The sequence below is a fragment of the Galeopterus variegatus genome, unplaced genomic scaffold (assembly GCF_000696425.1).
Source record: "Galeopterus variegatus unplaced genomic scaffold, G_variegatus-3.0.2 Scaffold6691, whole genome shotgun sequence".
Taxonomy (NCBI): domain Eukaryota; kingdom Metazoa; phylum Chordata; class Mammalia; order Dermoptera; family Cynocephalidae; genus Galeopterus; species Galeopterus variegatus.
In genome coordinates this window covers 90,787-101,990 of record NW_007732802.1, presented here as the reverse complement: position 1 = coordinate 101,990, position 11,204 = coordinate 90,787, and the positions used below count along the sequence as shown (strand labels likewise).

General features: G+C 53.2%; 1 protein-coding gene across 1 annotated transcript in view; it reads left to right on the top strand.

Moving 5' to 3' along the window:
* LOC103606564 (rho guanine nucleotide exchange factor 10-like protein) overlaps window positions 1–11,195 on the top strand; it is a gene marked incomplete at its 5' end in the record, with an annotated part of 29,607 nt that extends 18,412 nt beyond the window's left edge. The window contains 3 exons of the mRNA XM_008591140.1: window positions 1,164–1,338; window positions 8,781–8,903; window positions 10,191–11,195. Of these exons, the coding sequence (XP_008589362.1) occupies window positions 1,164–1,338; window positions 8,781–8,903; window positions 10,191–10,729 (837 nt within the window). The remainder of the gene's footprint in view (window positions 1–1,163; window positions 1,339–8,780; window positions 8,904–10,190) is intronic.
* Window positions 11,196–11,204: the final 9 nt, after the last annotated feature.

The following is an 11,204-nucleotide window of genomic DNA, read 5'->3' as shown; positions in this document are numbered from 1 at the left end:
AGACAAAAAGGAAAAAAAAAAAAAAAAAGAAAGAAGTGGCCAGTCCATGGGTGATTGGGACAAGCTTCGTGGAATAGGGACGCCAGCCTGAAGTGTAGTCTTCAGATGCTGAACAATGACAGCGGGTGATGCATGTTGTGGACAGGTCATCGCAAGGGCACAGGCTGCGTGGTGTGTCCTAATGTCCATCAGGCACAGGTGTTGGTTGGCCTGGAGTGCAGGGAGCCTGCCCAGAAGGGCAGGAGTGGATGGGAAGCCTGACTCTTTACATCTTTTCTTTAAAAAAAAAAAGGTGTTTTTTTTTTGTTTGTATTAAGATTAAAATTATATACACAACTGTAAGGAAAAAAAAAATCAAACAGCATGGAGTGGTTTATCTCAAAAGGTCTTTCCCCTTCCCCAACCCAGTCCTGCTTCCTGAAAGAAAATGCTTTTCACCTGTTCTGTCTTTAATCCACCAGTCCCCTTCCCCATGACTCTAATGCGTTGACTCTGCTGCTTCCTGATTTGTCAGTTTGTGGTCCCTGCTGTGAAAGATGAGGATTTGGCTCACGCTCCCCACCTCCCTCACGCAGTAGGTCTGTGGGTTGTCTTTGTCACTTTAAGTAGTATACATATTTTTTCTTTCTTTTTTTTTAATTGAAGCATAATTGATTATGCATATTTTTTGGGTACAGTGTTGGCTGTCATTATTTGTGTACAATATGTGATGCTCAAATCAATAGTATTAGCACGTTCATCATTACGCATTGTAAGTAGTACTTGATAAACTGCTGCTCGCTCCTCCGCTGACTTTTGGCTCCATCTTTCCCTCTGCAAGCTGAGGATCCAGAAAGATTCGCAGCATAGAGCCAGGGCCTGGTCCTGTGAGAGTGAGTGTGTGCATGTCTTTTCCTGCTGCTCATTCAAGTGATATTGCACTGGTGGCTCGGAGTTAAAGTATTTACACCATGGTAACCGGCAGACACTGCACACCGGGATTTCCTCCCCTGCTGCACTTCTAAGGTTTCCCTCTAGCCTTGATTCTGGTTCAGGCAGAGGCTGGGTTAGCTTGTGCTCTTGAAGAACATGAAACTGGCTGATCCAGGGAGGAGTGCAGCTTGTCAGGAGGCTTGGCTGGCGTGCCCCGGCCCAGCAGTGACACCCCTCCCTCTGTGCTGCAGCAAAGCTTCGAGGCACACCAGGACGAGGCTGTGAGCGTGACGCACATGGTGAAGGCAGGCAGCGGCGTCTGGATGGCCTTTTCCGCCGGCTCCTCCATCCGCCTCTTCCACACTGAGACCCTGGAGCATCTGCAGGAGATCAACATTGCCACCAGGACCACCTTCCTTCTGCCAGGTGAGGCACCCTGTTGTCGAGGCTGGGGGCAAAGGGAGGGAACCAGTGTTCCTGGAGCCCCTTCCAGGGCCAGGTGGTGGTATGACCTGGGCAGCTCATCCCGTTGATCCTTGTAGTGGCCTCAGTCAGCCTTGAAAACTGAGGCTCCAAGAGGGGGGCCCTTCCGCAGGAAGTGGCGGGGTCAGGATTTGCACCCAGGCCTGTCATTCCTGAAGCCCCTCTTCCTGTGCCTGGGGGCTCCCTGCCACCATATCCCTGCAGCCTGGGGCTTTTAGGAGTGGGCTCCAAGCCTGGCAGACTCTCCTGAGTCAGGCAGCTGCTAGAAAATGGCTAACCTGAGCAGGATCCCAGGCCTGTCCACTGTCCCATGCCTCAGGTTGACCCAAAACCCAATTCTGCCTCAAATCCCCTTCAAAATGAGGTGAAGGGAGAGAGAAAGCCAACCAAGGGTCTCTTCTGTTAGAGGTTTTACTAAACAAGGCAAACGTTCCTGTCAGACTGTGGATCAGGGGGTTAGGGGCAGAGGGACGTTGGGGGTCTGTTGGCATCCGCTTGGGGCTGCTGCTTCCTCCTGCACAGCTGTTTATGAGACGAGGTGGAGAGGAATGAAGGGTGGAGATGAGCACCCACCTACCCCTGCTCCTGCCCCATCCCTGCCCGAGGTCCCTGGACCTGGCTCCCATCTGCTGCCCAGGATGTGGGAGCTTTGCTGGGAGGGGGCCAGGGTGGACACCGGCCTCAGGGTGCATCCTCTGCCCCGGGTCAGCCTGTGGCAACTTATCTTGCCTCCCTCCTCGGCTCACCTTCCACCAGACAGTCCCATCTGAGCACCTGAGGCAGGGCTGGGCTCAGCAGCTGGGATTGCTAAAGGGCCCTAGGGCCAGGGAAATAGAGCTGGCCTGGCAGGCAAGGGGTCTGGAGCTAGTTGTCATGAGGACCCGGCAGGTGGGCCTTGGCAGAGGCTGGGAGTGGCCGTATGCTGAGCTGGGACTGATCTTCCTGCTTATGAGGCTGTGCCAAGGGCAGGCACACCCCAGAGGCCTGTTCCCTTACTCCAGCTTGGGGACCCAGAGATCATCCCGGCCACTGCTTCCTCCTGGCCAGTTGCAACTGTCCTTGAGTCTGAACTGGTAACACAGCGGGGGGGTGGGGAGGAGTCAGTGAACCAGGTCCCCAGTGTTTTACGTACAGGATCTCATGTCACTGTAACCCTGTAAGGTGGGGATCTGTAACCCCATGTTACAGATGCAGAAACTGTGATCTGTTCAGCAGGGCGAGGTTCCTGTCCATGGTCATGCAGCCAGCCAGCGGTGGGACCCCAAGTCATGTAGCCTGGACTCACTTCAGAGTCCCTCTGTGTGTTATGGGAAAGAGAGTGGCCTCAGAGTTGGTCCAAGTCCTGGCTCGGCCACTGTTTGGTTTCAGGCAAGTCCTCTCATTTCCTGAAACCCCTCATCTGTCCCTCTATGAGAGAGGATGTGGTTCCTGGCTTCGAGCCGTCGTGAGGGTAAATGCCACCAGGGCTGGGGAGGTGCCTGGCCAGGCCTGCAGGTGGTGGGTGTCAGTGTGAGGAAACCTTCTCCAGCATTCAAGGCTTGGTGAGACCATGTTAGGGTCTTGTCTTTTCTCTCTCTCTCTCTCTTTTTCTTTCTGAAGCTTTTGTTTCATTGTATTTCACAGTATTTAGCCATTATACAAATTCAATTCATTTTGACTGCAATACAGGTTCCTCCATATCACAAAAATATTTCCACATTTCTGCTGAGCACTAAATTATTTCAAGTTAGTGGAAAAACAAAAAGGTGGATAATCTTATGGGCCTCTTTAATTTGGAATCTCGTCTTATGGAGACGGAGGAGAGAGGGAGGAAGAGCCGAGTTTATCAAGTGATCGGAGGCAGGATTTGTGCACAGACCCTGCTGTAGGCAGGAAGCAGCTCCCACCTGCACAGCACTGGCTTCACTGTGCATTTCAGGTGCATTTTCACGTCCATGGACTGACTTGTTCTCTGCAGCTACCCTTGAAAGAAGGAAGGGCATTTGTTATTATGACGATTATTTGAGAGCCAGGTAAAGTGAGGCCCTGGAGGTTAAATGACAGGCCTACTGTCACATTGCTGTTAAGGCCAGAGTCAGGACAGACCCACAGGCTCTAATCACAGCTCTCTCAAAGATTTACTGTGCAGTCTTAGATGGTCGCACCCCCATCCCGGGCCTCAGTTTCCCCATCTATACAACAATGGGCTGAGATTTGAGTCAGCTTGGCCATGCTGTGTAGGGTAGACCACCGCCTGGAGTCAGAATTCCTGCTGGAATGCTGGCTCTGCTGCCCTCCAGCTCTGATCAGGAAAGAGTGGAGAACACTCTGATCCTCGGTCCCCACCTTACAGGGCAGGTGTGGGTGTTACCTGAGATGGTACAAGGGCAGCACCCCACAGTCCCTGGCTCAAGTAAGTCTCAGTCTGCGATGGTGATGTGATGGCATCATTGTCTCCGTCATCATCATCATTAGGGCATCCATGCCTGACCCTCGTCACACTAGCTCCTGTCAGCCATGTGTCTCCTACGGGGGCTCCCTGCCCACCCTTCCAGCCCTTCCATGCCACTGCTCCCTGGGGCTGCACTCTGGACAGGTCTGGGTGTAGTCTGAGGTTCCAGGGGTTTCCCGAAGTTCCCCTCCTTGCCTCCAGGCCTGACCTTTCCTATCAGCAACACCGAGGAGCCCGGGGCCCTGCCAGGCCAAGTCCACATAGGACCCCTCAAGCCTGAGAAGTTTTCCTCAAGCTCCAAACCAAGTCAGAGCCAGCCCCAGCCAGAGTGGTAGGGACTGGAGGGTACAGGGTGGCTTCAGATCCACCCCATGTCTTGCCTTCACAGAAGAACAACAAAGCGTGATTCTTAAATTCTTTATTAGAGACATTTTGAAAAGGCTTTTAAGTATTTTTTCTTCCCCCACACCACCAAATGAAATAATTGCATAATTAGTAATAAATTTGTTCCTCCTCTAAGTGTGGATTTTTTTGTAGGGCATGTTAAAAATTTATCACGCTTCCTTCCCCTGACCTCTTTTTTCCTCTCGAGTACCCAACTGGTATTAATGCATTTTTTAACCTAAATTCCCTCCTCCTTTTAACTAGACAGGTCATTAATAAAATGTTCTCCGGGAGCCTGAGCTTTTTAAAGTTGTATATCTCCAGATAGATGGCTTGGGTAAGTTGAACACTGCTGCATTAAGTCTCTGTGATAAAATATTTATTCTCCATTAGAATTTTTTTTTTCTTTCGGACTGTTTGTGAAGTGTCTTACTCTTTTCCTCGAGGTGGAGGGGGAGGATGGAGGGCCCGGAAAGAGGTCTGCTGATGAAGTCATTCCTCTATTCCGGCATCTCTTTTGGTTTCTCGCCGCCTTCCATTTGCCGAGTGTCGGCTGTCCAGCGGGGCCCAGAGGACGAGGGGCACCAGGAAACGGTCTCCCGCTGGTCTCAAGGCCCCAGGGAACTTGGAAAGGGAGGGGAGGCGTGTGAAATGAAAAATTCACCACTGTTTTCTCTCTTGGCTTTATTATTTTTGTGCATTTATGACTCTGATGGAGCTGATCTTAAGACATTAGAGTCTAGGTCATTTTAATAATCATAAACATTATCCTAATAGCCTCCATCTATTGATTGGATACTATGGGCTCAGAGCTGTGCTCAATTGTGTGTGTCTATATGTACTATTTCTTTTTTTTTTTTTTTCGACCAGCAAGGGGATCGCAACCCTTGGTGTGGTGTCATCCGCACTGCGCTCAGCCAGTGAGCGCACCGTCCATCCCTATATAGGATCCGAACCCGCAGCCTCAGCGCTCCCAGCGCCGCACTCTCCCGAGTGAGCCACGGGGCTGGCCCAATATATATACTATTTCTAATAAACTAAAACCAAGCAGGGGAGGTTTGTAATACTCATTGATCAATGAAAGAAAGAAAGTGACTTGTCCAAATTCACACAGCTCATAAGGGATATCAGTGCCATGTGCCTTTTCACTTTTCTACATCCATCCATCCATCCATCCATCCATCCATCCATTTGCTCATTTACTCACAGATGCTCTCTGAGTGTCTACCGGGAGCCAGGGTACTCGGCTAAGAGTTGGAGGATTAGCCTTGAGGACACAGATAAGCTACTGCCTTCATGCAGCTTACGCATGGGAAGGTAGATAGTAAATAACCAAAGAGCAAAATAAGGTAATTACAGACCTTGACAGTGCCAAGGAGAGAAGACGGGGTGAGGAGAGGGAGCCGGCAGCCTGAGCCTCCTATGCTGGCTGATTCCAAGAGGGCAGGGAGGGCCCATTCCTGGACTGGAGGCCGTCGTCATGGTTTCGAGCCTTCACTTTCTAAATTGGTGCAGGGGTGGGAAACAGTCCCAGCTCCCCCAACACCCAGATACCTGTTGTGAAATAGCCCCTGTTGTCAAGTCACTAAGCCACTGATGGGCTTTGGGTGTTTTCAGTGTGGTTTGTATTTCCACGTTGAAAACACTGTGAATGCGACTCTTTGAGTTTGCATCTTGTCTCCAGACTCACCTATCCCAGACCTGCCTGGTAGCTCCCCGTGGATGTCTACATATGCACCTCTAACCCCACATCCAATGGAGAGCTCTGGACTTCAACCTGCACCTGCCCCGTCTCCATCTCCGGCAACGGCACTGCCATGCACCGGCTGCTCAGCGTTGTCCGGATTCCTCTCCTTCTCTCTCCTACCACTCTAGTCTGTCAACAGGTCTGTCGTTCTGCATCAGAACATATCTCGGACGTGCTGGCTCCTCAGCATCTTGCTGCCATTGCTGAGTCTCAGCCACCACCATCTCTGCTTGGCAGGTGTTGGAGCCCCTCGCTGGTCTCACTTCCCCCCTCCCCCACAACTGCTGCTAGAACACTCCACTACAATTGGGTCACATCGCTCCCCTGCTTAGACCTTCTGGGAGCTTCTCATTGCAGTCAGAAAGAAAGGTCACTGTCCTTGCCCTGGCCCCCCACTCTTCGACCTCCCCTCCAGTCATCTCAAGTTTGCCCCCTGTTCCCAAGCTGCACTGGCTTCAGTCTGAGCCCCTGACTGGCTAAGCTCCTTCTTGTCCCCGGGCCTTCACATGTACTGTCTCCCAGGCGTTTGCTCAGGTCTTGGTGTGGCTCCCTCCTCCTTGTCATCCGGATCTCATAGCCTCATACCTGCGTCCCCATCCTCCCAGGAAGCAGAGTGAGGCACGAAGCAAACTTGGGAGTCCTCCCACCCACTGTCTGCTCTGTTGCCTCATTTTAATCCTCTGCCTTGCATTTATGTTCCTTTTTCTGCTTTCATTTCCCATTTCTCCTCTTAAGGTGCCATCTAATACAGTAGCCTTTATTAAAATTAAAGAAAATTGAAAATTCAGTCCCTCCGTCCCACTAGCTACACTGTAAGTGCTCAGTAGCCACATGTGGCTAATGGCTACCGAATTGCACAGCTTGCTAGAGCACATTTCCATCATTGCAGAATGTTCTAGAATGTTTGTTCCTCAAGAGCAGGGACTTTGTATGTGTGGTTCCAGCACCGAGTACGGAGTCTGGCACACAGTAGGATGTTCCTAGGTGCCAAGTGGATGGATCAGTGATGTTAGTGCTGCATGTATCCCAAGATGGTAACTCTCCTTTCGGGGTGATGGAGCTGCACCATTTTTCTCTGAGACTGCTCTGCAGAGGAAGCACATACACCTACGGTATGCAGCTGAAATTCTTTGTCAAGAGCAGAGGGGCAATAGGAGACTGGGCTGTATGTAGTTAGCAGCAGAGCTTAGCTGTACTCCCAACCCTGCTCTCACCAGGAGGGCCTCTTTGAACCTTACTATCCTCATCTGGAGAATGGGGATATCATCTGTGTCTTAGGTACGTCTCAGTTGTTACAAGGCTTATGTCAGATCGCAGCAGGTATACGAGTGCTTTGCAAACTCCAAAACAATTTCTCGAAATGCGGTTTGTGGACCAGCAGCATCAGTGTTACCTGGAAACTTTCTAGAATGCGGCCCCTCCTCTGGGGCTACGCTCCTTGATCTGTGTGTTGAGCCCACCTCGTGATGCTGATGCACAGCCAGTTTTGAGGACCGCTGCCCTAAGCCTCATTTCAGATGTATTGTGGCACCATTAGTGCTGTGATGCGCAGTATAAATCTGAATTTCCTTTGTGGGGAGGATAAACCCCTCTAAGAGGGGCAGAAGGATCTGGGCCAGGAGACAAGCCCTTTGGAAAGGCAGGAGCCAGGTGAAGCCTGGAGGAGCTCACTGGGGCTGTTCACCCTGCTGTGCCACGTGGGGGGCTCTGTCCCTGAGCTGGCGGCGGTACCCTGCACCTCTCAGTCCCTCGGAGGCCTCCACCCTCCTTCATCCACCCCAGCCTCTCCCTCGTGCCATTCCCATGGATCAGAATTGCTAATGAGGACAAGGGTGATGATAGCAGATGGCACCTATCTGTGCGTGCCACGGGCCAGGCACTGGGTTAATTGCTTTCATTTGTTGACTCATGTAACTCTTGGGACAATGCTATGGAATATTGTCATTGTCCCCTCTTACAAGTGAGGGAACCATGGCACAGAGAGGTTTAGGACTGGCCCCGGGTCACGTAGCTAGGAAGTGGCAGGGCTGGGGTTTGAACCCAGCACCTGGCTCTGGAGCCCAGCTCTCGCCCCTGTGCTGGGCGGCCCACCTGTGCATCCCACCTTCAAGGAGCACAAGGATCCCACTGCCCTCCCTGCCATCACCATTCTTGCCAAGAGGAAGAGACAGCATGGGGTGGCGGGGGATGGGGATAGCCGAAAAACAATCAATCTGGACCCACATAAAAAACATGCTAATTCCCAGCCGTGAGTTATGTGGTTTACTCTCGGGCCCGGTGCAGGGTGTGCTGTCCCCTTGCTGGAAGAAGTGCCATGTGGGCAATATGTCAAGCCTGAGCTGGAAACGGCACTGCAGTGGAGGGGCTGAGACAGACTGCCAGCTCACACCACTTCCTGGGCCCACCCCCCCGGACCCCTCCATCTGTGCATCTCTCTGTGCCAATACCCGTTTCACCCTCACCAGTGGGAACTCTGCGCCTCCCCTGGCTTTCCTGGCTTCATGCCCCAGGTGACCTGGCCACTGGGCAGCAGGAGGTCACCTGGGCCAGCACTGTGCCTATGGTGTTATCCTGTTGCATCATCATGGCCGCTCCACTTTACACAAGAGGAAACTAAGGCTGGGAGGGGGAGCTGGGGGGCCCAGGGGCCAGACCCCAGTGGCATCAGCCCCCAAGCCCCAGGTCTTAACAGTAACACTGTCCAGCTTCTTGCTTCTCCCAGGGGAGAAGCCTGGACTGTGCTACTCTCTCACCTGTGGTGCCATCCAGACCCACTGCTGTCCCCCAAGGAGGGTGCTGCTAACCTGGACTCTCTGTCTGCAGGCCAGAAGCACTTGTGTGTCACCAGCCTCCTGATCTGCCAGGGTCTGCTCTGGGTGGGCACTGACCAGGGTGTCATCGTCCTGCTGCCTGTGCCTCGGCTGGAAGGTATCCCCAAGATCACAGGTGAGGTTCTGGGAGCTGGTTTTGGCAGGGCCTGGGGAATCAGCTGCAGATGGCCAGCAGTGCCCAGGTGTTTATGCTGCCTTCTGATATGGGGTGGGGTCTGGTCTCCAACTTCTCATCTCAGGTGGCACTGTGGCACAGTGGACTTTAATCATCCCAGCCCTATAGTCTCCCTCCTTCTTTCTGAGTCTCAGTTTCCTAATCTGGCAAATGGGCATAATAGTGCATATTGGCCAGATGGTTTGAGGATTGGCTGAGATACCTGACTAATGGCAGACGCTCTGCTGGGCCCCTCTGCTCCCATTCCACAGCAGTTTCAAACTGTCTAGCTCCAGAGATAGAAATAACTGAGGGCTTCAGGGGATGTGCTTGGTCCCCTCATGGGGTCCATGTGGAAATGTGTTTGCATACATTAGAGGAAGGTCTGCTCTGACCTGGGACACTGGGGCCTAGGAGAATGAGGGTGAGGTCAGGGAGGACCCCTGACATTTGGACACCTAGAGCCCTGGGCCCCTCTCTGCCCGTTCCCTGAGAGTGATGACAAAGTGTTGTCCTCCAGCTGTTGCCAGAGAGCAGGGCTGAGAGGAAGGGGCAGCCCTGGGGCAGTGGGCCGGGGGGGGGGCAGCCCCACCCAGATTGTGAGCCCCTCTGCTAGAGAAGAGTTTCTTCTAAATTCAGAGATTTCCTGTTTTCACTATATCATCAATAAGGCATTCTGTTCATCCAAGGGGTGTATATTCTTATCCCCCGGCTGGGTCCTGGGATACAGGGTTGAATGGGGTAGGGACCCTGCCTTCAGAGACCTCCCGGTCTTGTGGGCACAGGTATCATCAGGAGGTAGGTGCTGTGATGTGGGGCTTTCAGAGACAGGTGAGCAGCTCTCCATGGGTGAATTTAGGAGGGATTCGCTGTGGAGGAGGTTGATCTGGGCCTGGAAGGATGAGTTGCAGGGTCAGGAAGGTGGGAAAGTCTTTCTAGATGGAGGCAACAGCTTGGGCAAAGGCTCGGAGACAAGAGGACATTGTCGGGCAGGGAATTTTATACTAAGGTTCCCTCAAGTGGTGTAAGGTCACTCCTGTTGTTCCACTCTCCGAAAGAAGGTAGCCCTGGAGCACGAGAGAGCCAGATCCATGGCCTTCTGGGGAGGTGCCAGCATAGATTGCAGTCGCCAAAAACCAACCAAACAAAAAACCCCCGCCCAGAATGTTCTCCAGGAGAGATGTGTGAGCACCTCTCTTAATGCGCTGGGCCTTTGGGGCCCCTTCTCCCTTGCCCTGTTTCCTGCAGGGAAAGGCATGGTCTCACTCAATGGTCACTGTGGACCTGTGGCTTTCCTGGCTGTGGCTACCAGCATCTTGGCCCCAGACATCCTGAGGAGCGACCAGGAGGAGGCTGAGGGATCTCGGGCCGAGGAGGACAAGCCAGACGGGCAGGCTCATGAGCCGGCGCCCGTGCCTGACAGCCACGTCGGCCGTGAGCTGACCCGCAAGAAGGGCATCCTCCTGCAGTACCGCCTGCGCTCTACGGCCCACCTGCCGGGCCCGCTGCTGTCCATGCGGGAACCAGCACCAACCGACGGCTCCGCCCTGGAGCACAGTGAGGAGGACGGCTCCATCTATGAGATGGCCGACGACCCCGACATCTGGGTGCGCAGCCGGCCCTGTACCCGCGACGCCCACCGCAAGGAGATTTGCTCTGTTGCCATTATCTCTGGCGGGCAGGGCTACCGCAACTTTGGCAATGCCCTGGGCAGCAGCGGGAGGCCGGCCCCGTGCGGGGAGACGGACAGCACCCTCCTCATCTGGCAGGTGCCCTTGATGCTATAGCCCCCTCCACCCAGGGGACGCAGCTGCAGGCCTGACCGCCTCCATCCCAGGGTCTGCGCCTTGGATCGGGGCCCTTCCAGCACACCTGGGTCCTCCAGGGAGCATTGGGTGGAATTGCCCTCCAGGGACCTGCACAGGGCATGCAGAAAGACCTGGGTTCTCCAGTAACTACTTTGGCAGAGTAGAGGAAAACCTCTTCTTTTTTAAAAAAATTTTTTTTCAGAGTGTTTTGGGGAGAGGTTTCAGGGTTTGGGGAGAGGGAAGACACATCTGGAGGAAACAGTCTTCTTTCTAAAAGCAAAAAAACACAAAACCTCACAACTGCCTGGCAAGCCCAGTACCACTTGTCTGGGCCTGAGCAGGGCTCTGAGGTGGCCGTGCGCCCCTCCTGGAAGGGCGTGTGCGTGTGAGTGTCTGAGCGTGTGGGCTGGCGTGTGAATATATATAAATACGTATATATTGTGTATATTATATG